We start from the raw sequence: 25,307 nt of genomic DNA, 5'->3' as shown, positions 1-25,307 counted from the left end.
AGCCCACACTAAGGCAGGATGCAGGTGCTAATATAAGCTATTACGACCCCTAAGAGGTATGTACATGTAGCTACTTGCAGAAATGCAGAAATATACATCCTTAATTTCTGCTGCGTATCCAAAAATTTTGACTTCCTCCCGTTACAATGTCATTTTATTAATCAAAGCATCGTTCCGTCTTCATATTGTATGGAAAGACCGCCCTAACCTAAGGCCCTTTAGTTTTACTCACATCTATTAGGGAGACAAGCTCATCATCCTATCTCGTCTTTTCACTGCTTCTCCCTAGCACCTCCGGCAATATCTTTCATCCCAAATCACATGTGTCGTACTGTTTTTGCCGCTCTATTTTGTGTGTCCCTTGTGATTCCCGGCTTCATCCGTACTTTCCCAAGCAGCTCCAACTACATGAGAGCCCGACATGTCGTCCGTTCATAAGATCTGCCTTGCCGTCACTCTACTGTTCTCTATAGTTATTGCTAACGTCCAGCCGGGGCAATACGACTATGGGTTTACCGCTGATCTTCGTTTGCGAAAACGGGCTCCGTCTCAGTCTTCTATCGTAACCGGCCCTCCTCGGTTCAATGGGGAAACGCAGTTGAGACAAGATATCCGAGATTTGCAAAATGACGAGGACAAATGGAACTTGTACCTCCTCGCCCTCAGCTGGATGCAATTCACCGACCAAGAGTCACAATTCTCGTGGTACCAGATCACAGGTACGCTTGCAAGAGACAGGAATGGGACTATATTCTAACTCGCCGTAGGGATTCATGGAGCTCCTGCGTTAACATGGGCTGATGTTGACCCGACGCCTGGAAATGAACATAGTGGGTATTGTACTCATGTGTCCATTCTGTTCCCTCCCTGGCATCGACCTTATCTTGCTCTATATGAGGTATATTGGAAAGATTCATCCCACTTTGATTATAAGTCGTCATCTTCTAGAAAAACTGCTGACGTTGCTTGTACCAGCAAGTCTTGTACAACATTGTTCAATTTATTGCGTCGTTCTACCCACCAGAGCTTCAAGACCGGTTCCAAAAAGCTGCAGATACCTTCCGGATCCCGTACTGGGATTGGGCTGCCGTCCCCCCGAACGGAGTCAGTGTCCTCCCTCTAAGTGTTGGTGCTTCGCCGATCATAAACGTGACCGGACCAAACGGTGTTCAGAGTATTTCCAACCCTCTATTCAGTTACGTCTTCAGGCCATTCAATAGTTCAACTTTTCCGGATTTCCCTGTAGGTTTATTTCCCTTGAGAGTGAAAATAGTATGCTAATAGTAATTTGCATAGTATAATACATGGCTCGAGACAAAACGGGCACCGCGTCCGATTAATAGTGCGAATGCAACTTCAAATAATTCATTCGTGGCACACGCATTAGATGTCCATCTCCCAAGTTTCCAGCAGCGGTTATACAACCTATTTTCTAACTACCCCAACTATACAACCTTCAGCAACGAAGCCTGGATTCCTGGTCCCAACAATGGCACGTACGACTCTCTTGAATCTCTTCACGACGCAATCCACACAGTTGGAGGAGGTGTTTACGGGCATCTTGCTATCATAGCCTATTCCGGATTTGATCCACTCTTCTGGCTACATCATGCCAATATCGACAGGATCTTTACTATGTGGCAACACCTCTACAATGACACATACGTGGTCCCCCAGCCTGCTGTTTATTCTTCTCATACGACATCTCCCGGACAGGTAGAAAACGCCCAGACAGCCCTCACACCATTCTTCTTCAACAAAACAGATTTCTGGACGGCTGACATGGTACGGGATCATGAAGTTTTCGGCTATACTTACCCCGAAGTAGCCAACAAGAATCGCTCAGAACTTGTGGCAACGATCAACAAGCTCTATGGGAAGTTCAGCCCGGCTTCTATATTCATGGGGTCGGACAGAAGTCTGCGACACAGCAGCAGACATACGAAGCATCCAAGTCACCGTGGGTCGTATAAAGCAAATGGCATATCTTGGAACAGCCAGTCTTCCAGCAGGCCTTCCTTGGGCGCGGTTTTTAGGGGTGGCAAGTATCGCGAGTGGATTGCAAACATAAAGGTGAACAAGCATGCTATGGGTGGTTCATTTTCAATCCATCTCTTCCTAGGGGACGTCCCATCCGACCCATCATCGTGGCCAGTAGCACCCAACTTAGTAGGCACGCACGGAATCTTCGCTCATAAAAGCGTGCACAGCCGCGCCTCTGATAGGATGGTTACGGGAACAATCCCCATGACTTCAGCCCTGATGCATATGGTAACATCAGGTAAAGTATCAAGCTTGCATGCAGAAGATGCCGAGCCGTTCCTGAAGTCTAACCTCGAGGTACGAGTCTCACTTGCGAATGGCACGGTAGTCAATGCTCGCCATGTAGGCGGACTTAGCATCAACATTGTCAGCTCCTTGGTCAAGGCACCAGAGTCGGAGAATATGCTTTCGGAATGGGGTAAAATGGAAACACATTTTAATCTAGTTGGGTAAGGAAACGGGCTACTAGGCCACCTTACTTTAGCATGTGTTCGGAGGGTTTGTACAAAAAGAGTTGGCAATGTTGTATTTGGTCGATTTCCTATAGCACACTTGAAAACAAGTCTGATAGAAGACTTTGATGTAGTTCGACCATTAGGTAGCTATTTCGCTAGGTACTCTTAATAATTAATGTACGCCTCCACCCACTTAGAGGTCCCCAGTATCGTGGATCTCAATACATGTAAAAGACATGAGTAGATAATTGATGATTAGATAATTGAAGCTATTGTAGTAGCTAGTATCTCGATTGTAGGATGGACCCCAAGGTAATTGTATAGCTACTACCTATTGCGGTTATGTGCTTACTTGTGATTGGACGATGTGCTAGCGGGGTTATCCCTATCACGGTGAAGTCTACGGGACTTTTCTTCTTGACCTTGAAAAGTTGTGAAAAGTTGTGAAAAGTTGGGCATACATCTCATCTACTATATAATTTCTCTTATATTTTAATCTAGTGAGGGTACCCGGATAGATTAATTGTAGTCGGTATAATAGATATACTAATGCCGCATCGCGAAGTATTTTATCGAAACCCGACAATCGAGATGGTTGCCAGCTCATCTGGGCAAGCCATGGTGCTTAGTGTAAATGACACGCACATACGTAATTGGCTTGAGTGTTTAGTAAGGGGCACGCGTACATATGTCTATGTTGTACAATGCTCGCTGGTGATAATGGGTAGTTAACTGTAATATGTGTAGTTCATATTCTAGGGGGATAGTGTTAGACTTTATAGGCACTACTACTACGAAATCAAGTAACATAATTCATTTTGTTCCATGTTGTTTATGAATAGCAACGGAGGTTTTACTGAGACTGAAAATAGCTCAGTGCTCACAGCGCCGTACCAAATTGCCTCGAGGTGTGGGTGAGGCGTTGTCTCACACCCGCGAAACACCATACCATGGGGGGGGGGAATACATTCATACATGTGGTATTATTCATAGCCCGCTATGTCCGGAGATTTATTACCAAAGGGATATTGAGACTTTGCGCTCGATAGAGTGATCAAGCAGCCAGAGTCTCAATTCTGCAGATGATCTTTTACTTAGCCGGGTAGCTGGGCTTAATTAAACAGCGGCATGAAGCCTCTGAAGAGGGAGCTGCATCGGATAATAACATCACATAGGAGGTTGAATGATGTTAAGTCAGCCAACTAACTCTATAATGCACTAAGTAGCACTAAGTATTGCCTAGTTAGTTAATTGGAATATAAGCTAGATGATTCATGAAGCATTAGCCTTATCAGTACTGCATAGACTATCGGTATCTGACCTTCCCGATACGGGGGTGGGGAGATTCGGAATAGATGTACCAGGGGACTGGAAACACGATGGCTGACCGTTGGCCGTGGCAGCTGACACGGCTCGTTCTTCACGTCAGGCCTCCTGCGACTTTACGTAGTTACAGTAGGAATGCTACGTTTCGCCATGCGATGCGAGATAAGGCAGGCTCTATACATAGTTTGTTAAGAACATTGAATCATGACTTACATGTAAATCACCTGATGCAAGACTGAGAGAATGTAGGTAAACTATCTCTTGTAGGAATAATTGGAACCTAAGGACCCGGAAACCAAAAACTGGCTCTTGGGGTACAGCTGCGATAGCAGTCCACTTTATCATAAACCTTATCGTATGTACCAGACTCGAGATACATAGCAGGTATGTACTTTCCCCAATCCCCTAGGAACTCTTTCCCCACTTACACCCCACCAGTGAGCCTTACCCAATAGTAGACCGATTGGTGTGGACCCTGCTCTTTGCTTATCTTTGTTTTCTTACTCGTTTTGCTGTGTAATACCTATCATAATATCCATCATCTGTTTGGGCGTCCAACTACTTCTTCATCTATCAAAAAATTCAAAACCAAGTCTCGCATCCCTTTCTCGTTCGATTCTTCGGATGACTCCGGTACAGAGGCTGGCTCACTCGAACGGTTCTCTCTGATAGGACACCTAGGTGACGAATCTCACACCAGAGAATAGGTTCGAGGGCGTTGCCACCACTGAATTGCCACCACTGAGTTCAGCTTGCTGCTTGTATGCTGCTCATATTAATATTGGATATGTAGTGTCACCGCCGGCTAGCCTGTCTCTCCACGCCCAACGTTCGATTAGAACGATTAGAACAAGAACAGCCATAGATAATCTTGCCGGGCATGTCGGAGTAATCCCTCCTGCTTAGGTATAGGTATCGAAATCGCTGGCTGTTGCTTAGCTTATACGGAACTGTACATACTAGCAGACTACCTGTTACTGCCACTGTACATATGTATGTCACCGATCTGAGGCGGGCCACAGATCCTGCAACCTGCAGGTCATGCCCTTGTCTGAGTGGCTGTTCCTAATCTCCCATCTGGTATGGGATATCATCAGACGCCGGTGTACATGCTATGCTGTACATACGTACGACAAGGGACTGCTATCAATAAAAAATGATTTCCCACCGGCCTCGACCGCTAGCCCACAAGCCTCAATTCTTGTTCTTTTTTGAGTTATCCGTAGGCGTCCCTGCTTCAATTCGACATGTTTGATAGGCGTATCGATTGACCCGAACGAGAGTGAATGTTTGTCTTTGAACTTTTGTCTTTGAATTGCTTCTTCTTCTTCTTCCGACTACGAAGGGTTAGGGGTTTGAATACCGCCTACTTTGCATTAACCTCGCCTTGGCCCCATCAAATCACGGCTGGAACTTGAAGTACTTGATCTAGCCCTCGCCTCGACCTTTCCTCGACTGCAAGTTCCCGACGGCATCCATCCAACTTGTTCACACTCTTTTGAACCCATTCACTCCTTATGTGTAATACTGATAGTCATTTCGATCATCTCGTTCTAGTCAACTCCCGAGACCCTCGTTGGGCTACGTAACAAAATGGTCGCACTTAATGGCATCGATCTTGACGCATTGGGCTATATCATTAAATTACCCTATAATGGTTCTGGTCCTACTGGCGGGGATTCTCTAACGGAGGATTTGAATATATGGTACGAGGTTAGTAAATAAACTCGCCGCCTCTCATTTTCAGGGATTTGACTTCTAATACGCGAGCATAGAGCGGCGATATCGCGTGGATGATAACGTCCACGGCTCTCGTGTTGCTCATGATTCCGGGAGTTGGGTAAGTAAACCGCGCTACAACCAACCTATATCCGCCACGGGCGTTCGTTAGCTTACAATCCTAAAGCTTCTTCTATTCTGGCCTTGCTCGACGTAAATCGGCCTTGTCACTAATATGGCTTTCCGTCATGGCGACGGCCGTCACTACGTTTCAATGGTTCTTCTGGGGCTACTCGTTAACATTCTCGCACACGGCATCTGCTTACATCGGGGATTTGTCCAACTTCGGGTTTAGAAATGTGTTGGCCCAGCCGTCAGTCGGCTCTACGAAGGTCCCGGACTTGCTCTTCGCCGTCTACCAGGGCATGTTCGCGGCCATCACCGTGGCGCTCGCGACTGGCGCTGTTGCTGAAAGGGGGCGGATGCTGCCGTGCGTCATCTTCATGTTCATCTGGTCCACGATCATCTACGATCCCATCGCCTGCTGGACTTGGAACCCGGCTGGGTGGTCAAACAAGATGGGAGGCCTCGATTTTGCCGGTGGTACACCGGTCCATATTGCCTCCGGGACAGCTGCGCTTGCATGTTAGTCTACACTCTCGACTATACTACATTGAGGAGTTGCTACGTTCTTATTGCTGACACTTAAATTTGTAGATTCGATGATGCTTGGAAAGCGACGAGGTCACGGAACGCACGAATTGAACTACCGACCACACAACGTTACTCACATAGTCATCGGAACGGTCTTTCTATGGGTCGGCTGGTTCGGGTTCAACGCCGGTAGCGCACTCTCGGCCAACTTGCGCGCCGTCATGGCCGCAGTGGTAACAAACCTGGCGGCTTGTGTCGGCGGCATTACATGGTGTGTGCTTGATTACAGGTTAGAGGGCAAGTGGTCGACGGTGGGCTTCTGCTCCGGGGTTGTTGCAGGTCTCGTGGCGATCACACCGGGTTCAGGTTAGTTACTGATTTACATATTACGAAGATACATCTAACCCTTCAAAGGCTTTGTTCCTGCCTGGGCTGCAATCATTTACGGAATTCTCGGGGCCGGCTTTGCCAACTACGCTACTAAGCTCAAGTTTTTCCTGCGAATCGACGACGCCTTGGATATTTTTGCCGTGCATGCCGTTGGCGGCTTTGTAGGAAATATCTGCACGGGTTTCTTCGCCGCCGACTATATCGCTCACCTCGATGGCTACACACATATACAGGGCGGCTGGGTGAATCACCACTGGATCCAGCTGGCATACCAACTCGCCGATTCCATTTGTGGAGGTTGCTACTCGTTCGCCGGCACATGCATAATCTGCTTCATCTTGAACTTGATCCCGGGTCTCCAACTACGAACAACCGAGAACGCCGAAATCTTAGGCATCGACGACGCGGAGATCGGTGAATTCGCATACGACTACGTGGAGATTACTAGGGAGTTGCTAAGCGACATCGAAGGTGAAGCAAATAGTCGGTACTCTGCAGATGCCGGGGCTTCATTCGACCCCCGAGAGAAGAACAGCATTCCTCTGATGGATTCGCGTATGTACGCTGGGCAGCAGTCGCAGTCACCTATACCATCATAGGGGGCTGGGTTTGTATGATATGATATTGGTTTACTATGTATTTGGGACTAGGTGTGTGGAAAAACTAGGGTATTGGCTGGCGACTAATATCTCGCTCGTTCATGTAGTATCTAGGGAGGCGTTATGGAATTCAATGGCATGTGTGCGCATAAAGGTTGATTACATATATACCCCTGATATCAGTATTTAGCTTACATTCGCTTGCTCCATGCCGACTGTAAGTATGGAAATACTTAATAAGTCTAAGACATATAATTTTCTCATGCAGTTGAAATGTAAAATAACAATAATAAAGCTTGACACAATATTCCTGTTGTAAACCCCTTTTAGGAAGCCCGAGTCTTATATCTGCCTACGAATATGTAACTAGTGTACCTATGTACTTACATGAATTAGTGATACCCAGGGGGTACTTAATTTTGCGAGTAAGTAACTCAATAAAGTAAGTATATGCTATGTACCTAGTCTATCTAAATACGTGTCCGGTGTAATTGAGGGGCGTACTAAGCAAATCAAGGGATTTTAGCTTTACCTCTCAATTGAATCAATTTACCATTTACCAATCAACAAACTTAAGACAGTCAATCAGTGATCATGCGCCCAGCAGCTGATGCCTACATGTACCGGATGAATTCGTCGAGATGCAACAAGTACAAATCTAGTGAAGCACTCAACACTCATACAATGCGTCTTCTTACGTGGAACACCGAAACGGACCTCACCAATACTCCGTTTTTCTTCCCGTCAACTCAATGGAGAACCAGCTAGAAGAAAAAGTTGCATTCTTTGAACGCCTCGAAGCATATACGAATGACGATGGAGAGGATGATATCTTGGGCGCAGATGAGGAGGCATACAGGCAGAAGACCAAAGCCTTTTACTCTGTTGCGCCAACCACTTCCAAGAATGTTTCTCCTACTGCACCAAGGGGAGTCGGTGCTGCCCCTATGGAGTTGGCGTCAGACCCCATTCATAGCAATAGCGATCCCGAGGTAGAAATCATTGCTGTTACTCCCCGACGCAATAAGTCAAGAACCGGCAGCCCAAGCTTACAGGCAAGCCCTTCCGTTGGTGACAAGACTGTGCCCGAGACTGCAGCTGCAGCTGCTAGACAGCCATCACGTCGTACAACACGTTCTATGCGCTCAAGTCTTCTCACTATACGTTCTAGTCCTAAAAGTGATCCTTCACCCTCTGTTAGGATGGGAAAGCGTAAGAAGGAAGCACCCCTGAAACTGGCCCCTGAGGCACGCCGAATTTTCAAAGACCTCTCATTCTTTTACATCCCTAATGACGATATCAACCCGGCGCGCAGATTGCAGATCAGGAAAGCTCGGGAACACGGTGCCACGTAAGTACCCGTTCTAACAAACCTATCCCGGCGGTTAGAAGCAAGTATCCGAAAATAGTCCCACACGGGCCGGCTAACTGAATATCATATAGGTGGTGTAGGAAGCTAGACGAAGCGACGCATATAATTGTCGATAAAAAGCTTACTTATACGGATATAGAGCGGCTGCTGCAAGATGACCCCAGGTGGTCAGAAAAGGTGCTTGTCAATGAAAATTACCCCATTGACTGCCTTAAGCACCGTATAATCGCAAATCCCAACCAGAGCCAATATAAGATTTCTGGGGCCCCAACGCCCGCTGAGCAACCAGCAGACGAAACAGAACTGTCACATTTAGACAATGATGATGCCTCGCTCGAGTTAAAACCAAGCCGCAGGAAGTCGGCGAGACGATACCGTTCACCTGTGTTAAGCACCCAGTCGTGTAGCCAGAGCTCTTCTCAGAGAAGTGCTGCCCTGATTTCATCTTCCAAGAAGCAACAAAATAAAAGCGTCACAGGTGATGCCCAGCCAGCGCATGCACAAAATGAGGTGCCACCTTCAAAACAGGCAATTGAGACTACATGTAGTGTGGATGATGAACTCACACAGTGTATATCTGAGATGAAAGCCACGGGTAATAGCAACCTATTTAGTGATTCGTTAATGGACGACGATGATCCTGCCGAGCCGCCATTAACAGATGAAGTTGAGGTTCTCTCAGACTCTAGCAGCTCGGATGATAGGAGACCGTGGAAAAGGAGAACCAGGAGCAGCACTGGCCATTCTAAGGGCAAAACCCCTGCTTGGCAAGAAAAATTCATCTGCATGAAGGGCGGAACCAAAGACCATACGGACAATAATCCCAACGCGGAGACGATCAAGGTTCTCCAGGAGATGCTGGATCAGCATACTCTTATCGGTGATAATTTCCGTATTAGAGCTTATAGATTAGCTATCGCAACCCTACGAACGCAATCAAAGAAGATACGTACCGCTGAAGAAGCACGCGCCCTGCCTAATATTGGTCGAATCGCAGACAAGATCGAGGAGATTGTCACTACGAACCGGCTAAGACAACTCGAGTATGCGCTTGATGACCCTCAAAGGAAGATCGTAGGCTTGTTTCTACAAATCTATGGCGTAGGCCAAATTCAGGCTCACAAGTGGGTTGCCCAAGGCTTTCGGACGCTAGACGACCTAAAGAACAAAGCCGATCTGAATACCAACCAGAAAATCGGGTTAGAACATTTCGACGATTTAAACACCCGAATTCCACGACAGGAGGTGGAGGCTTTGGCCAATTGTGTTAAGGAGACGGCCGCAGCCATTGATCGCAACGTAGAGTTGATTATCGGAGGCAGCTATCGGCGGGGAGCTGATAGTTCCGGTGATATCGACTTGATCGTGACTAAAAAGGGCACATCTTCTACAAGCCAATTAGCTCCGTTTCTGAACCAGCTAGTCGATACATTGTCCCGTGAAGGCTTTTTAACTGTCGCGCTTGCTGCTCACCACGGTAGTGCCGACGATACCGACGATACCGACGGCGGTAGCAAATGGCACGGTTGCTGTGTGCTGCCAGAGAGTGCGTTCCCTGGTCCTAAAAGTGAATATCGCCCTATATGGAGACGTATAGACATTCTACTCGTGCCCCAGACGGAGCTCGGCGCAGCACTTATCTACTTCACCGGAAACGACATATTCAATAGGTCAATACGGTTATTGGCTCAGAAGAAGGGCATGCGGCTAAATCAGAGAGGGTTGTTTGGGAACGTCTTACAAGGCCAGGGGAATATTAAGGTGAAGGAAGGAACGCTGCTTGAGGGGCGAGACGAGAAGAAGATCTTCGAGATGCTTGGCGTTCGCTGGAGAGAACCGCACGAGAGGTGGTGTGGTTAGTTACCTAGGTTAAGTTAGTGATGAACCGCACTGGCACTTTTATGAGCGAAGTGCTGATAATGGTAATCTGTTTTATCTATATTATACCCAGATGTTTCTAGCAGCTGCCTAGTCTCATGCTTCTCGGTGAATAGTCATTATTCATATACTCATATACTCATATACACTCGTACATGTAAGACTATGCGGCTCTGCCTTGGAAAGTACATATAAGCTCGGACTGTAATTAGTCCCATTACGCCCTGCCGATTCGGTAGGTACCGGATTACGACGACTTCACGCCTTCCATTCTCAAGCCCAGCGGGGATCAAAGAAGCTGCATGAGAGAAAGAACTCCTGGCCAATAGGAAGGACGCCATTACACACGTTCTTGTAGGAGGCTCAAGGTAGTACCGTCCTGCGCCATCGCAGTCGCAGTTACCTTTGCTTGTTGGAGCGTCTGCAGCGATTATCGATTTGACCTTCCGTTCTTGATGTCAGGCCATCGAAGCTAGGTACCTTATGTATGTATGTATATACCCCACATGGCTTATACGCACAGCTTACGGCTCGTGAGAAGAGGCAGGTATGAGCACATGGTATATCGATAGGATAAAGTATAAAGTATAAATATATATATACCTAGTCTACATAGGTAGCTACCTACCTACAGCTTCAATTGATCTTTAGACATACATAATCAAGTTCCAAGTTAAGTTGTGTCATGCTAAGCTTGGAACTTATCCAAAGACCGAAGCCATTCGCCACGATGAATAAGATCCTCGCGCTCAGTCTCGCAATCGAGCTTTTGCTCCCCCTCCCCCTCGCAGCCGCGAGCTTCGACGGCAATCTGAACTTCGCGAGTCCCTCCCGTCGCCACGCTAGCCTCGGGATCGACGTCCCGCACGTTTCGCGGCGTAGCATGAAGCGCGGCGCTGTGGCGTTCGCACCTGAGGAACTGGATTTCACGCATGGCGTGGCGTCTGGTGACCCGTACGCCGATAGTGTGGTTCTGTGGACCCGGGTTGCGCCGTCGCTGGACTCGGATAGGAGTAATGTTACGGTTGAGGGGCCGGTGCCGCTGTATAGTCATGAGACGCAGACTTATATCGATGCGGATGCTAGCCCGGTTTGTGTGGAGTGGAAGGTTTGGCTGAATGAGACTGGGGATGAGGGTGTTGTGGCTGCGGGCGATGCGTATACGACTAGTGATATTGATTATACTGTCAAGGTTATTATTGCGGAATTCTTCTCGTTGGGTTGGGGATGCGGGCTAATAGGATGCAGGTCGAGGCTACGGGGCTGCAGCCGTTTACCACGTATAACTACCAGTTTACCATCTGCGGGTCGAGCAAGACGAGTCCCGTTGGACGAACGAAGACTGCGCCGTTGGCAGATGTTGATGTTCCGGAGCTGAAGTTTGCTGTCTTTTCTTGCAGTAATTATCGTGAGTATTTTGCCTTGGTGTGTGTACCCGTATAGGGGTCCTGCTGACGAATTGGAAGCGAATGGCTACTTTAATGCCTACGGGAACGCCGCGCGGAAGGATGAGCAGGATTATATGGTAAGTGACAAGACTGAATAAGTTTACTGTTTGTATTCTGACATGAGCAGGTTCACCTAGGTGATTACATATATGAGGGTAACGCAAAGGGCGAGCGAGCCCATGCGCCGCCCAAGTATCTGTTTAGTCTGCATGACTATAGGACTCGCCACGGACAGGTATGTATTACTTGGAGCTATCGAATTGGGCTCGGAGATTGACATAATAAATAGTATCGTACGGATCCGGATCTTCAACTTGCCTCCCAGAACTTTGCCTGGATAGCGACCTGGGACGACCACGGTAAGTGGATGAGTGAGATATAGGTAGATTATTGGGGCTATCTGACTGTCCGTGTAGAGGTCTCGAATAACGGGTACCGGGATGGATCCAGCGCTTTGAACAACACCGAAGATTCTTTTCGTAAGGACGGTGGTGTTAGCGTAGACCAGCGGAAGATGAATGCTGTGAGAGCCTATTTCGAGTGGATGCCTATCCGGTGAGTACATGATGGTCTAAGGTCGTAAGTTGACGTTTCGTTAATATTTCTAAAGCCAAGTCGACCTCGACGATAACCTGAGGATATGGAGGAACTTTCAGATGGGAAACCGTATGTAGTTCCAAACCTCAATTTCGACCCCTTTTCGTCACGCTAACTATTGGCGATATAGTCTTAGATTTTATCGTACTCGATACTCGAAACTATGATCGAAGCATTACTTCGCTTGGTAAGTATCAGTATTCTCCGAAGAAAAAGCGACATTCAAGAGTTGCTGTTAACTGAGTAAAGACTGGAACGATAACTATATCGACCTCATCCGGAACGACGCCTCGCGAACACTGATGGGTTCGCACCAGGAGAACTGGTTTTATAACCAACTGTCCAAGTCTCAGGACCGAGGTGCGACTTGGCGAATAATCGGCAATCAGATCGTATTCTCGCACATTGTCGAGTCTTACGGTTACGGTGGCGATAACTGGAATGTAAGTTGGAACTTACCTACGACAAGGAGCACTGTTGGGTCTTAATTCTGATATAACATTTTCAGGGGTACCAAGCAAACAGGAACCGGACACTAAAGCACCTTTACGACAACAAAATCACCAACACCATCTTCCTTGCGGGCGATAGCCATCAAAACTGGGTATCAGACCTAGCCTGGCTAGGCGAGAAGCCCTACGACTCAACCACCGGCGAAGGCTCCGTCGGCGTCGAATTCGCCGGAACAGCCGTCAGCTCTACCGGGTTCAGCGGGTTGATTGCGCCCGGCCGAGCCGAGGCCGAGTATCGCGTGGGCAACAACTCGGTGCTCCAGTGGCAGGACGGGTACTACCGCGGCTACTTCCTGCTATCGGTAACCCCCGACAAGCTGGACGCCCGGTATTACGGGTCGCCGAGCGTGGCATCCCGGAACGCGTGGGATCTGCCGCTGGCGAATTTCACGGTGTTGGCGGGCGAGAATAGGCTTGCTAGGCCGGTTGGTGGGGGGAGTGTTGAGGCTGGATTTTGTAAGTGCCTCCTTTTGTCTCGTCTCTTACTTTTCTTGTCTTTTACTCACTTTCTTTGAAATTTCTTAAGGGCAACCTACTAATCAGTTGTATTGTACGGATTAGTGAGGGGAGGTAAGACTAATTCGACGAATGTCACGCTGAATACTGATACCTGGGAATGGGATATCGTTGGCTATAATCAGATGTATATCGTTGCCTAGTAATAGTTCGTGAAGTGGCTGGGACTGAGGTAATGTTCAATATCTATGTACCTCGATAGCTGGTTTAATTAATTGTATGAAACAGCCTGTTGATAAGTCATATTTAGACATATTATCTCCTAGTATATAGGTATGAATCAGTTAGAGAATAATCTTCTTTAAACTATAAAAGTCCTGATTGGCGGGTGAAGATTCGCTAACTTCAACCCCTGAAATAGGTACTTACTACGGATCCGTACCTTGTATATAAATATCTGATAGGCGCATCGTTTATCCATTCCGGTGGGGTAAATTTTGCAAGCGGCAGAACGGTGAACGCGTTAGGCGCGTAGACAGTGAAAAGAGCGAAAAGTGGGGTATTATTCAAGTCTAGATCCGTCGTACTACAGTTTTTTTTTAGTTACCCTGCAGCGGGTTCCCAGAAGCAGGAAAAGGAAAAGAAAAAAAGAAAAAAAAAATAGTTACCTTACTACTTGGTGTCGTCCGGCCCAATCTTCATTCTTTCATACTTCCAACCTCAACTTCGGTCCCATTCACATCTTAAATCTTAATTCCGAACGATGGCTGCCGATAAGATGGATGTCGAAGCTGCCGAGCAGCAGCTCAAGAGCATGGCTCACTCTGAGCAGCATTATTTCAACAGGTTAGTTTCTTGTATGCGTATCGCTGCATCCTGAAATTCTAGAATTCTAGAATCCTAGCAGCGATACCTCGTATACTCCGCGCGATAAGGCACCTGCTAACGCTTGTCGCACAACAGCTACAATCACCATGGTATGCATCCATTGCTGCTTGAGGGCTTGAGGCACTTCGAAGGATAATTTACTAACATGAATCTTGCGCAATTCAGGAATTCACGAGGAAATGCTGGTGCGTACTCTAATCTAAATTCGTAGAACCAAGTCTACCCTAAGAAATACGGTTTAGCTAACGATGCATTGTTGCTTCATGCAGAAAGATGAAGTCCGCACAAGATCCTACATGAATGCCATCGTGCAGAACAAGCACATCTTCAAGGATAAGGTTGTTCTTGACGTTGGTTGTGGAACAGCCATCCTCTCCATGTGAGCTACTATATGGATTATAGTATAGTAACTTTAACCCAGTTAAACTAATACGACGTCCTTCCGATTAGGTTTGCTGTCAAAGCTGGAGCCAAGCACGTAATCGGTGTTGACATGTCAACCATCATCTTCAAGGCCAGGGAGATTGTCAAGGTCAATGGCATGGAAGACAAGATCACCCTCATTCAGGGCAAGATGGAAGAAATTGAGCTGCCCTTCCCCAAGGTCGACATTATCATCTCGGAATGGATGGGCTATTTCCTCCTCTACGAGAGCATGCTCGACACTGTCTTGTATGCCCGCGACAAGTTCCTCGAGAAGGATGGTTTGATCTTCCCGGACAAGGCCACCATCTTTGCCTGCGGTATTGAGGATGGCGAATACAAGGACGAGAAGATTGGATGTAAGTTCTGTGCCGCAAGACTGTGCCGCAAGATCCTATTAGAAGTAAGCTAACTAGTTGCAGTCTGGGATAACGTCTACGGGTTTGACTACACCCCTCTGAAGGAGACTGCCCTGGCCGAGCCTCTCGTTGATACAGTAGAAATCAAAGCGGCTGTGACAGACCCCGCCGCAGTCTTGACTCTTGATCTCTACACCTGCACAACGGCTGATCTTGCCTTCTCGATACCCTTTAAGTTGACGTCTCGACGTGACGACTTCATACACGCTCTTGTAGCATGGTTCGATATCGACTTCACGGCATGCCATAAGCCCGTCCGCTTCTCAACTGGTCCCCACACCAAGTACACTCATTGGAAGCAGACCGTCTTCTACCTGAACCAGGTCTTGACGGTGCAGCAAGGAGAAGAGATTAGCTTCAACTTAGACGTTAAGCCTAACGACAAGAACCGACGTGATCTGGACATCAAGATTGATTACCACCTAGAGACTCAAGATAGTACTCGGTTCGCCGACGGTACTTGCGAATATAAGATGTGCTAGAGGGGATGAATCTTTGAAGGGCGCGTCTCGTATTACAATGCCTTGCAGCTTAACAGGACACGGGCTGGCCAGTCCTCAACTAGTAGACGGGGTCTGCGAAGCGGACGACATGCTGCAAAGCATCAATTCGATAGCCTTGCATCATGGCATGGCATGGTGACCGGGGTTTGTACGGCGTTGGGAGGCATAGAAGTCATTCTCCTCGGGTCAAGAGGGAGGAGGAACTGCCGTCTGCGAGGAAATGGAACTATATTTGGGATAATTGTATGACATGGGTCATACTTAATGACTGATGAAGATTACGATAGACAGTAACTCCTACACGTCCCTCGAGACGTCACCCTACAGAAGGTGACGATTGAGAGGTTGATGGGTCAGTCAGGATCGCCGCTCAGGTAGTCGTAAATATACCTACTTGATGGATACTCTATACCGTAAACCGTGATTATAATTTGATTATTACATATTAATCCGAGTGAGTATCATTGCTTACTGAACCTAAAGTCTAGGTAGTCTCCGGCTTAAGTAACTGATTGGCTTATGTCTTATTGTAATGTTAGTTCTACGGATTAGCCGGCATGAAATAGTATATCGGATTTATAATTAATACTTTCCCGTAAGGCACTCAAATAAATAACATAAAGCTGCTAACCTACATGTAGGTAGTGAGTATAAGATACTGATTAGTAAATTTTCTATTTTTTCCTCTTATAAATTAAGGGTCCTTCTCTAGCGCGGAACATATTCCGTCCATCATTTCTATCATTTATTACCTATCGGACATGTGATAGCGGGGTGTAAAGCTAAGAAGAACAACGTCATTCTTGCGACAAGCAGAACAGTCATAATCCTTGGTCTCTCCCGTTTTTAAGACCTCCTAAACCGACGATAGTATTCAAGAACCATGTTTACGGGATTAGTCGAGGAGATTGGCGGTAGGTACTTTATATATTCTTACATTTGTTATAGCTTTCATTGCGTACTTGGACGAGGAAATTGGGAATGAGAATGAGGTCGAGGTTGAGATTGGGATTGGGATTGGGATTGGGATAGAGAAGTGGCTAATGCATACATGCTCTCCGCAGTCGTCGCCGAGCTCAACCCCCACGACGAAACGGGCGGCACATCCCTCACCATCGCGCTGCCCGCGTCCTCCAAGCTGCTCGAGGGCGCTCTTCTCGGCGACAGCATCTCCGTCAACGGCGTGTGTCTAACCGCGACTAATCTCGGCACCACCACCACCACCGACAACGGCAACGGCAACGGCCGCCAACCGTCCTTCAAAGTCGGCATCGCCCCCGAAACCCTGCGGCTGACGAACCTGGGGGACCTGAAGAAAGACTCGCCGGTCAACCTCGAGCGCGCCGTCCGCGCCGACACTCGCATGGGCGGACACTTCGTGCAGGGCCACGTGGACACGACGGCCGACGTGGTATCCGTGACGCCCGACGGCAACGCGCTGACGGTGCGGCTGGCGCCCAAGACGCTCGACGCGCTCAAGTACGTCGTGCACAAGGGGTACGTGGCGCTCGACGGGACGAGCCTGACGGTGACGCGGGTGGACGACGCCGAGGGGTGGTTCGAGATCATGCTCATCGCGTACACGCAGGAGAGGGTCGTGCTGGCGCGGAAGTCCCCTGGGGACTCGGTGAATTTGGAGGTGGATGTTTTGGCTAAGTATGCGGAGAAGAGCATGGCGGGGTATTTGGGCGCGCAGGGCGAGGTGCTGGTTAGGCCGATGTTGGAGGATGTGGTGCGGAGTTTGGTGGCGCAGGCTATGGGGGGGCATTCGTGAGGGTGAAGGGGGCGAGTGAGTTAGTGGATGGTTGGTTGGTTGGTATTGAGGGATTGACTGACTGTTGGGTGGAATTAGTTGGAGGTTAACAGCTAGTTAAAGTATCAAGAGGGGGTGATCTATCTGATGACATATATATAAAAAGATCAAAAAAGGGGGTTCGATATCATCTACGTCTACAAGATCTAAACGGATATTAGTTAATAGACCTAAGAACGCCGGGATACTTTACTATAGGCCGACTATCTACAGCCAAGTGTCAGAAAAGACCGAAGCCAGGGACACGAAACTGCTCAAGGACTACCGCACCATCTGATATACACATAAAGCCAGTAACCGATATGGAGAATAAGCTGCAGCGTTGTCTAGATACTAACAATGAAGAATGGCACCTCAGCGTACTAAGTCATTGACTTCAAATTCGGATTCGATAAAGCAATTGACGGGCTTACATGTCGGCCCAAATGTCGGCAATTTTCTGGCTGAGCGGCTTCGGAATCCTCTTGCGTCCAAACAGGCCCCCCATCTGCTCAAAGACCATCTCGCGTTTGCGCTTCTTGCCCTCTTCCCCGCTACCACAATTCTCGAAAGCCTTTACGAATTCGTAAGGTGTCTTCCATCTCTTTTGGATCTCGAGGGCTTTCTCTCCAGAGACCTGTCTGGTACACATCAGCATCTTTAGATACAGATCCCGCAGTGTCATCATGTCTGATTTCGACGCCAAAGATGCGAATGCTGGGTAAGTGATATGATGCCCTGTAGTAGGCTCCTTCTGACGAAGATGCTCAAGTAATGGGAGATAATTCTGCGCGGTAAGGATTTCGGTGGGGATGACGAGGAGCGGTTTGCTTTCGTATTGCTTCTTTAGCAACATAGTCATCCGAGTGAGATATCGAATGGTATCATCCATCTTCTGCGTCTTTTTCACAAAGAAGCCGTTAACGACCTGTGTCGACCCAATGGCGGACTGCACCATTTCTGCGCGTTTATCCAGCGTTTCCGAATCCATCGAGATCTCTTCAACGATGTAAACGACGTTCTTAATGCCGGATCGTTTTAAGCGGAACTTTTGTTCGTGGAAACGGCCGTCTTTGATACTTCCAATCAAATCATCGAGCCGTTTTCTCTCTACGATATAATCGAGCATGATTTCATCTCCCTCGGCACCAAGTCGAGGAAGGAAGTTTGCATCGTGACATTTGGCTACCCAGAGGGCGTCACCCAGTTCCAGGGCACGCACCATTGGGTTAATGCCTTTCTTTGCCAGTTCATTTTGCACTGGGGTGATTTAGGTTAGTAATCGTTTTCTGGGCTCGACAAACGAGGCGTCTTATTTAGAAAGCTGGGATTGATGCTCTCGACCTAGATGGTGTGATAAGTATCGAACCAGAATATTACTTACTGTAGTCTCTATCAGTCTTTGCCCGGACCTCACGCGTATCTAATACCAAATGCACTTCAAAGGATCCGGGGGCAAGACGAATTGGCCTAAAATTCGGCAATGCCGAGCTTCCTGATGCCGGGTCGCCATTAGCGACGACATCGGAATAACTAGATTCATTTCTGGGCGGATCTTGTATTTCCAGGGATGGGGACCTATTGACAAGTCGTGGGAGAGGAGCAAGTTCAACTCGTTCAACTCCTCGAAGATCTGGCTCTGCTCTTGGCGCAGGCGCAGTTGGTCTAGGTTGATCAGGGGTTGTTGTTTGCTGGATCCGTCGTGCCACCTCCCATCCCTCCTCGGTCAAATGGTACCTTCTAGTTGGTCTACCACGTTCATAGACGAGGTCCTTTTCGACAAGGGTCGTCATAGACTTCCAAGCCGTGTAGTAGCTTTTTGGGTCAGAAGGGGCGGTAAAAGATGCATCGCAATGAGGTTGAGCCGCCTCGATTAATCGTTGCTTTGTCATTCCATTACGATTACCTTCCTCAAGGGTTGCCAACCCTATAATTATGGCATAAGCGCCAGACCTGAGAGTTGGCACATAAGGCTTCGTCCTTCGTCTCTTAGGTGGTCTTTCTGCAGCATCATCTTCTTCTTCGTCATCCTGGTTAGCCAAGCCAGGAATAATAGATTGCCTTGGACGCTTAGGCATAGGCAATCCATTATCCGAGCAGTGCTTCTTCAGTTGGTCGGTCAAGCGATTACACAACTTCTCACCAAATCCTTTTAATTGTTGCAATTGAGAAGGATGCTGGAAGGTTACCGGGCATGCCTTGAGGGCGGTATATGCCTTCTTGTAAGTTGAAAGTCCCTTCGAATTTTGCTCCCGAGCGGTTTCAATCCATTCCGCCATCCATCCTAGGAGGAGAGGGTTAGCGCAAGGCTCATTAGATGGCATTTCGGTTGTTGAAGGCGATATCAACTGAGTAATAAAATCCAAGAGGATAGACGCGACTTGAGCGCGTTAAGGGAAGAAACGCCAATCGCGAAATCAGGTGACCATAACCAATAAATAATACCAATAAATAATAGTGGGATGTAAGGGGAAGCAAAGCTCGGTAAGGTTGCAGGGGCTGAGAGGTTGCCTTTTCAGCTTGGAGCTCATGAGCCACTACTCGGCCCCACCTTCTCGGTAGCTACGCTCTGACTGGTTCTCTGACTGGTTCTTAACCTTGCAGCTCGGGTAACGTCAGATTCTCTTAGCGCGGGGCCATACCACTATATACTTCACCAACTGCAGTAGTATGTACCTAGAATTAGGTACTTAGTGGTGAGGACTTAAGTTTTAGTGACGGGAGAGGAGGGAGGAGGGGTTACTACCTCGTATTAGGCTACTCGCTAACTCGTTCGATACTTTCGATGCTCATCTTAACAACTTGGACTTTTCTAGCTTCGTACATATTTCTATAAAGGTACCTAAACTAGGTAACTCCTTGGTCCCTTATATTTAAACCCTTAACCCCATCTCAAGTTCAAAGTCTCTTGCATTCATAGTTGATTTAACAATCCCAAATCCCAAATCCCAAATCCCACAAAAAAAAAAGATACCTTATCAACTGTGTATCGCATCTCGAGACTGAATATTAGCCCCTCCGAAGATGGACCGAGACGCAATCCTCGCCGCTTCGAAGAAGCACGATATAGTCCCTGGAAGAGTGTACAAATATGGTACTGCAGGCTTTCGTATGAATGCCGACCTTCTAGATGGCGTCACCTTCAGAGTTGGGCTCCTGTCTGCTCTCCGGAGTCGTAAACTCAACGGCCAAACGATCGGCGTAATGATCACCGCTAGTCACAATCCTGCTGTGGATAACGGTGTGAAGATTGTTGATCCCATGGGAGATATGCTCGAGCAAGAGTGGGAAGTACATGCCACGAACCTCGTCAATGCCCCAAGCCACGAAGAGCTTGTCGATTACTTCTACAAGCTAGCCGACTCCCTCAAGATCGACCTGACCTCCTCCGGCAAGGTCATTGCCGGTCGAGACACTCGCCCTTCGGGGAAGAGACTCGTTACAGCCCTTGCCGACTCTCTAGCTGCTACAAATACCGCATATACCGACTTCAAGATCCTCACGACCCCCCAGCTCCACTATCTAACCCGTTGTATCAATACTGCCGGAACCCCTGGCTCATATGGTGAGGTCAGCGAGACCGGGTATTACAAGAAGCTTGTCGAAGCTTTCTACCGCGCACTCCGCGGGCGACGGGTCTCTGGGAAGCTATCTGTCGACTGTGCCAATGGTGTTGGTGGCCCGAAGCTTAGTGAGCTCCTCAAGCATCACGACTCTTCGAAGACAGGCCTGGAGGTTAGGGTTGCCAACGATGATGTCCTACGTCCGGAGGTCTTGAACCTGGACTGCGGTGCCGACTTCGTCAAGACTAGACAGCGAGCACCGGCAACCCCCAAGCCCGCCCCCGGTGAGAGATGGTGCTCTCTAGATGGTGATGCAGACCGCCTCATGTATTATTGGATCGACCCAGATACTGGCTTCTTCATGCTTGACGGAGATCGCATTGCGACGTTGGCTGCATCGTTCATTGCAGACCTTATCCGCACTGCTGGCTTAGAGGGCCAGCTTCGTATCGGTCTAGTCCAGACCGCTTACGCTAACGGGTCGAGCACAAAATATGTCGAGCAACACTTACAGATTCCTGTGATCTGTACGCCTACAGGTGTTAAGCACCTTCACCACGCCGCTTGCTCGTATGATATTGGCGTATATTTCGAGGCGAACGGTCACGGCACCGTCCTCTTCTCTCAAGATGCCCTACAGGTATTCAAGACCAAGGAGCCCCAGTCGCCCGCACAGAAGGACGCTCTCGAGACTCTCAGCGCCCTTGGAGATCTCATCAACCAGACCGTCGGAGATGCGATATCGGATATGCTCATGGTAGAGGTTATCTTGGCACACAAGGGGTGGTCGCTAAGAGACTGGGCCATGACGTACCAGGATCTTCCTAACCGTCTCGTCCGCGTCGAAGTCGGTAACAAGGACCTCTTCCGAACAACAGATGCAGAGCGAAGACTGAGCCACCCGGAACACTGCCAGGACGAAATCGACAAGGTTGTGAAGAAGTACACCAACGCCCGCTCCTTCGCCAGGGCCAGCGGGACAGAGAACGCATGCAGAGTGTACGCGGAGGCGGCTACGAGATCCGAGGCCGACGAGCTCGCGAACAAGGTCGCCGCTATAGTGAAGGCATACGGAGGCTAGTGGCTCGTATGAGTTCTATCTAATAGCAGGTAAGGATACATGATGGAAGAATGATGTATCGTAGACAAGTTCGGGGTTCTCAAAAATTGGTGAAGGGTCTTAGGGGGGGTCGTTAAGAAGCTAAGGCTAAGGAAGCGGGCTCTTACGTATTATGAACATACCTTACGAAAAATAGCTATAGCTGAATGATAAGTCACCGATATTCTTTTTGCACATTGCGCCGCTCGTCTCAGCTAGGGGCGAGAGGCTTATATCATCACTTCTGAACTCTGGGGGAAATGATTTCCCCGGCTGGGTTACTCCAAGATCTAAGGTCACATTAATATTCCTAGGTTTTGTCATAAGTGCCGTGGTTTTTCATACTTCTTTCAAATCCGTGACTATATGAATACAAGAGCCCCCCTTTAAACTGATAGTTTAGATTAGTGTCCGCCCAATACGAGCTCTCCCCGTCATCCCAATCATCATAGACCAAAGATAATTCCCTAACGAAACGATGGCGACGTAGGGGCCGGGCACGGCACCTCAGGCAAAGGCTCATCCGGCGCAATCTCCTTGCCCTGGCTCATGGCGATGAAGTGCTTTCGTATAAGCTGGATGCGGCTGTTCTGATTCGCCGTGTTCTTCGGGTTGCCGTACTGAAGCGCGAGACCGTCGCTGTGGTCTACGTAGGTCTGTAACAAACTCAGAATTATTTCTCACGATGATAATACTTATGCGTGGGATAGGTTAAGGAAAATACTTACTTTGCAGTCAGGAGCATTGTGACCAAATTGGCTCCAGAAAGTATCACCCGCAACGGCAGGACTCTCCTCGATGATCTTGAACATGGACTGTAGGTTGGCGGTGTTGCCACCGACCCAGTCATACTCACCGGCGAAGAACGGACGCCCGGCAGCTTCGACGAGTTTGATATCCGCTTGTAGGTTGGCCGTGTCGACGGGGTACATGTGGTCTGAGAAGATGTCGATTTCTTCGATACTTAGGTGGGTTTTGTTGATGCCGTAAGTTCCGTCGACTATATGGGTTAGTTTAATTCTTTAGGATTGGTGGTCGAGTGAAAGGAGCTAGAAGATAGGAGCATGGTTGTAGGGAATGAATATATGAGTATAAGTTATCGAGACATATATAGAGATGTATATTCACATACCTACTAGCTTCTGCGGGGCAAGACTCTTAACATACTTGGCGATGTCCTGGACCCAGTCCGCTGGTGAGTTCATATCACCCCATACGGGACCGAGGAGCTCGTTCCCCGTCTCATACGCAAAGATTGTAGGATCTTCAGCAAAGGTAAGGTTATTGTACTGGTTTCTGTGGGTTACAATCGTCTTAATATAGTCCTTAAAGGTAGAGACGATGGTGGCATTGGTGTAGAATTGCTGAACTAGAGGGTTCTTCTCATCCCGTCTTTGGTTCAGGTCAAAACCTGCCCAACGAAGGAAGTTGTATTTCCCTCCGTGATAATAGTCCTATCGAGATATGAGCTTATAGTCGCTTCAGGTTCTCTGTTATATGAGCTGACATAGTTATCCACCAACGGTATTAGTAGCCTAATACCGTATACACCTGCTTGATAGACAGCCCAGTCGATTGGATCGAAGGCTTTTTCGTTGACTACTCCTGGTTCGGGCACAACACTCAGGGGGTTCCCAGTGCTAATACCCAAGGTATGCCCGCGAATCACGGTGCCTCCCAGAGCTTGTACAGTTGCCATCACCTCGGTAATACGCTCTTTGGTAGGGTAGCTGGCTTTGGTAGGAGCATAGAACGGCTCCCCAGCTGGCGGCGTCACATTTTCGTCAAGACCTAGCCAGTAGACGTTTGGCCCAACCATTTTCCAGACCTTTCCGTCGACCAAAAGACTGGTCCCGTTGCGCGTGACTGGAGATAACTTCGCAGCGCCCCGGCGGAGAGGGGAGGCAAGAGCGCTTGCCGCCCACAGAAGAACTAGAGACAACTTCATTTCTAGAGTAGGTATGAATTTGATCTAGTTAGAAGAGAAGAATAACATGATTAAACAGCCAAACCAGAGCACTGAAGCACGGCGAACTTTGGCATATAAACCTAGTACAAACCACCAGACGGTGTTATAATGGCCCGCGGAGGGAAGTCTTCCGGGTAATATGAGATACCGAAATAGTAGACATTGCGGCTCACGAGCTTCAATAGGCCTAATCTAGACCATTACTTCGCCGTGACTACTAAGTAGTAAGTAGTAAATACCAAACGTGTTTACTCTATGGTTGTCGCCCATATGGACGTTTAGACTAGGCCACGGCCCTAAACATCACCCCTCGTTGTGAAGATGCGGACTGTCGCATAGGTATAACATTAGCAGATTGGCAGATTGAATCTGTTAATCGAGGAGACGCCTGGCTGAGCCTCTAGCTGCGTTATTCTTTGATATATCATAAATCGTTTCGTTTACCAACGGATGAAGCGCATAGCTTTGTTATTGTTTGATTGTGTGGTAGGTATACAAGGCTAATTGTTAATACCTACGCCAATAGATACAATAGATACTAGAGGGGTTTCGAGCTAGTAATAAGCTCTAAATTCGTTAAAGAAACAACAAGGAAAGAATGGCATTGTATTACCTCGGAATAGCTTTGAGCTAGCAAAGCTCGAGGAAGCTACCCCAACGTTTCGCAAAAAAAGAACGTCACTGAAGAAAAAAGTTAATAAAACCTGGTAGGGAAGTTACCGGTACATGTGATGCACCAAATGATAGCCAAGAATCCGGGGTACCGATACAAGATGTCAATACGTCAATTGCTATTCTTGGCGGGACCGGCTTCCACCATCAGCGTTTCAATCGCGCTATGACGATCTACCTTTCACTGACCCGTTCTGCCCGTTAGCCATTAGGGGGTTTATTATATATTTTTTTTCTGCGGCGCAATCCACCCCCCAACCCCACCGCGAAACCCCCTAAAAACCCATCCCTCAATTCGCACTCGCATCCACCGCCAGCAAGGCGCCCAATCAGAAAAACCTGATAGGCCCGTCCCGGCTGCCTAGGACAGATTTCTCATCCGGGCTGCTTGGGAAACCCGAGAGTTTTTGTTGTTTCGCATTCTCCAGTTCTCTTGCTCCGGGGGGGGGGGGGCGCGGGCCGCCGCGGCGGGGGGGCCGGAGGCAGGCCGCCGCGGGCGGGGGGGGCGGGGGGCCAGGCCACGGAGCGAC

The 25,307-nt window shown here is 48.3% G+C and overlaps 9 protein-coding genes across 9 annotated transcripts; 7 read left to right on the top strand and 2 right to left on the bottom strand.

Annotated features, from left to right (window-relative positions):
* The first annotated feature begins 186 nt into the window (after positions 1-186).
* F4817DRAFT_330395 (Di-copper centre-containing protein) lies at positions 187-3,231 on the top strand. The gene is made up of 4 exons (XM_049302389.1): positions 187-719; positions 768-898; positions 976-1,242; positions 1,297-3,231. The coding sequence occupies exons 1-4, from the start codon at positions 422-424 to the stop codon at positions 2,494-2,496; spliced, it is 1,896 nt and encodes a 631-aa protein (XP_049161604.1). The 5' UTR covers positions 187-421; the 3' UTR covers positions 2,497-3,231.
* A 1,997-nt stretch (positions 3,232-5,228) lies between these two features.
* Positions 5,229-7,251, top strand: F4817DRAFT_17561 (ammonium transporter). The gene is made up of 5 exons (XM_049298273.1): positions 5,229-5,537; positions 5,600-5,664; positions 5,731-6,188; positions 6,261-6,563; positions 6,612-7,251. Exons 1-5 carry the CDS (start codon positions 5,418-5,420, stop codon positions 7,184-7,186), a joined length of 1,521 nt encoding a protein of 506 aa, XP_049161603.1. The 5' UTR covers positions 5,229-5,417; the 3' UTR covers positions 7,187-7,251.
* A 451-nt stretch (positions 7,252-7,702) lies between these two features.
* Positions 7,703-10,742, top strand: F4817DRAFT_330391 (uncharacterized protein). The gene is made up of 2 exons (XM_049302388.1): positions 7,703-8,537; positions 8,630-10,742. Exons 1-2 carry the CDS (start codon positions 7,939-7,941, stop codon positions 10,416-10,418), a joined length of 2,388 nt encoding a protein of 795 aa, XP_049161602.1. The 5' UTR covers positions 7,703-7,938; the 3' UTR covers positions 10,419-10,742.
* A 424-nt stretch (positions 10,743-11,166) lies between these two features.
* Positions 11,167-13,652, top strand: F4817DRAFT_313590 (PhoD-like phosphatase-domain-containing protein; the record flags this gene model as incomplete). The annotated part of the gene is made up of 11 exons (XM_049300266.1): positions 11,167-11,628; positions 11,685-11,844; positions 11,903-11,961; positions 12,012-12,119; positions 12,174-12,243; positions 12,301-12,439; positions 12,495-12,550; positions 12,612-12,668; positions 12,731-12,924; positions 12,990-13,449; positions 13,555-13,652. The coding sequence occupies 11 exons, from the start codon at positions 11,167-11,169 to the stop codon at positions 13,650-13,652; spliced, it is 1,863 nt and encodes a 620-aa protein (XP_049161601.1).
* Positions 13,653-13,735: 83 nt separating this feature from the next.
* On the top strand, positions 13,736-16,086 carry F4817DRAFT_330375 (protein arginine N-methyltransferase 1). Its single transcript, XM_049302387.1, has 7 exons — positions 13,736-13,782; positions 13,871-14,295; positions 14,413-14,426; positions 14,503-14,522; positions 14,607-14,716; positions 14,788-15,119; positions 15,183-16,086. The coding sequence occupies exons 2-7, from the start codon at positions 14,213-14,215 to the stop codon at positions 15,659-15,661; spliced, it is 1,038 nt and encodes a 345-aa protein (XP_049161600.1). The 5' UTR covers positions 13,736-13,782; positions 13,871-14,212; the 3' UTR covers positions 15,662-16,086.
* A 479-nt stretch (positions 16,087-16,565) lies between these two features.
* F4817DRAFT_357253 (Lumazine-binding protein) lies at positions 16,566-17,456 on the top strand (the record flags this gene model as incomplete). Its single annotated transcript, XM_049305894.1, has 2 exons — positions 16,566-16,596; positions 16,747-17,456. The coding sequence occupies 2 exons, from the start codon at positions 16,566-16,568 to the stop codon at positions 17,454-17,456; spliced, it is 741 nt and encodes a 246-aa protein (XP_049161599.1).
* Positions 17,457-17,630: 174 nt separating this feature from the next.
* Positions 17,631-20,101, bottom strand: F4817DRAFT_17508 (uncharacterized protein). The gene is made up of 2 exons (XM_049298261.1): positions 18,859-20,101; positions 17,631-18,734 (listed from the first exon to the last, which is right to left on the bottom strand). The coding sequence occupies exons 1-2, from the start codon at positions 19,796-19,798 to the stop codon at positions 17,905-17,907; spliced, it is 1,770 nt and encodes a 589-aa protein (XP_049161598.1). The 5' UTR covers positions 19,799-20,101; the 3' UTR covers positions 17,631-17,904.
* Position 20,102: 1 nt separating this feature from the next.
* F4817DRAFT_17281 (Phosphoacetylglucosamine mutase) lies at positions 20,103-22,199 on the top strand. Its single transcript, XM_049298229.1, has one exon. It carries the CDS (start codon positions 20,499-20,501, stop codon positions 22,116-22,118), a length of 1,620 nt encoding a protein of 539 aa, XP_049161597.1. The 5' UTR covers positions 20,103-20,498; the 3' UTR covers positions 22,119-22,199.
* A 239-nt stretch (positions 22,200-22,438) lies between these two features.
* Positions 22,439-24,741, bottom strand: F4817DRAFT_330363 (glycoside hydrolase family 5 protein). The gene is made up of 4 exons (XM_049302386.1): positions 23,644-24,741; positions 23,269-23,590; positions 22,865-23,136; positions 22,439-22,792 (listed from the first exon to the last, which is right to left on the bottom strand). Exons 1-4 carry the CDS (start codon positions 24,082-24,084, stop codon positions 22,604-22,606), a joined length of 1,224 nt encoding a protein of 407 aa, XP_049161596.1. The 5' UTR covers positions 24,085-24,741; the 3' UTR covers positions 22,439-22,603.
* Between the last annotated feature and the right edge of the window lie 566 nt (positions 24,742-25,307).

The sequence above is a fragment of the Daldinia loculata genome (assembly GCF_022478755.1).
Source record: "Daldinia loculata strain CBS 113971 unplaced genomic scaffold F4817scaffold_10, whole genome shotgun sequence".
Lineage (NCBI taxonomy): Eukaryota > Fungi > Ascomycota > Sordariomycetes > Xylariales > Hypoxylaceae > Daldinia > Daldinia loculata.
This window is presented reverse-complemented; position numbering and strand designations above follow the sequence as displayed.

What these genes read in the sequence shown, in the direction of transcription:
- F4817DRAFT_17508 (XM_049298261.1), bottom strand. Translation starts at nt 19,798, where the DNA reads ATGCCATCTAATGAGCCTTGCGCTAACCCTCTCCTCCTAGGATGGATG. An exon ending in AAAGACTGATAGAGACTACA is followed by an intron (nt 18,735 to 18,858) that starts GTAAGTAATATT and finishes AAATCACCCCAG; the next exon opens with TGCAAAATGAACTGGCAAAG.
- F4817DRAFT_17281 (XM_049298229.1), top strand. Translation starts at nt 20,499, where the DNA reads ATGGACCGAGACGCAATCCTCGCCGCTTCGAAGAAGCACGATATAGTC.
- F4817DRAFT_330391 (XM_049302388.1), top strand. Translation starts at nt 7,939, where the DNA reads ATGGAGAACCAGCTAGAAGAAAAAGTTGCATTCTTTGAACGCCTCGAA. An exon ending in GCTCGGGAACACGGTGCCAC is followed by an intron (nt 8,538 to 8,629) that starts GTAAGTACCCGT and finishes AATATCATATAG; the next exon opens with GTGGTGTAGGAAGCTAGACG.
- F4817DRAFT_330395 (XM_049302389.1), top strand. Translation starts at nt 422, where the DNA reads ATGTCGTCCGTTCATAAGATCTGCCTTGCCGTCACTCTACTGTTCTCT. An exon ending in CTCGTGGTACCAGATCACAG is followed by an intron (nt 720 to 767) that starts GTACGCTTGCAA and finishes AACTCGCCGTAG; the next exon opens with GGATTCATGGAGCTCCTGCG. An exon ending in CAACTTTTCCGGATTTCCCT is followed by an intron (nt 1,243 to 1,296) that starts GTAGGTTTATTT and finishes TAATTTGCATAG; the next exon opens with TATAATACATGGCTCGAGAC.
- F4817DRAFT_330375 (XM_049302387.1), top strand. Translation starts at nt 14,213, where the DNA reads ATGGCTGCCGATAAGATGGATGTCGAAGCTGCCGAGCAGCAGCTCAAG. An exon ending in GAATTCACGAGGAAATGCTG is followed by an intron (nt 14,523 to 14,606) that starts GTGCGTACTCTA and finishes TGCTTCATGCAG; the next exon opens with AAAGATGAAGTCCGCACAAG. An exon ending in CAAGGACGAGAAGATTGGAT is followed by an intron (nt 15,120 to 15,182) that starts GTAAGTTCTGTG and finishes AACTAGTTGCAG; the next exon opens with TCTGGGATAACGTCTACGGG.
- F4817DRAFT_17561 (XM_049298273.1), top strand. Translation starts at nt 5,418, where the DNA reads ATGGTCGCACTTAATGGCATCGATCTTGACGCATTGGGCTATATCATT. An exon ending in ATTTGAATATATGGTACGAG is followed by an intron (nt 5,538 to 5,599) that starts GTTAGTAAATAA and finishes ACGCGAGCATAG; the next exon opens with AGCGGCGATATCGCGTGGAT. An exon ending in CGGGACAGCTGCGCTTGCAT is followed by an intron (nt 6,189 to 6,260) that starts GTTAGTCTACAC and finishes TTAAATTTGTAG; the next exon opens with ATTCGATGATGCTTGGAAAG.
- F4817DRAFT_330363 (XM_049302386.1), bottom strand. Translation starts at nt 24,084, where the DNA reads ATGAAGTTGTCTCTAGTTCTTCTGTGGGCGGCAAGCGCTCTTGCCTCC. An exon ending in TGCCCCGCAGAAGCTAGTAG is followed by an intron (nt 23,137 to 23,268) that starts GTATGTGAATAT and finishes TAACCCATATAG; the next exon opens with TCGACGGAACTTACGGCATC. An exon ending in ACAATGCTCCTGACTGCAAA is followed by an intron (nt 22,793 to 22,864) that starts GTAAGTATTTTC and finishes AGTTTGTTACAG; the next exon opens with ACCTACGTAGACCACAGCGA.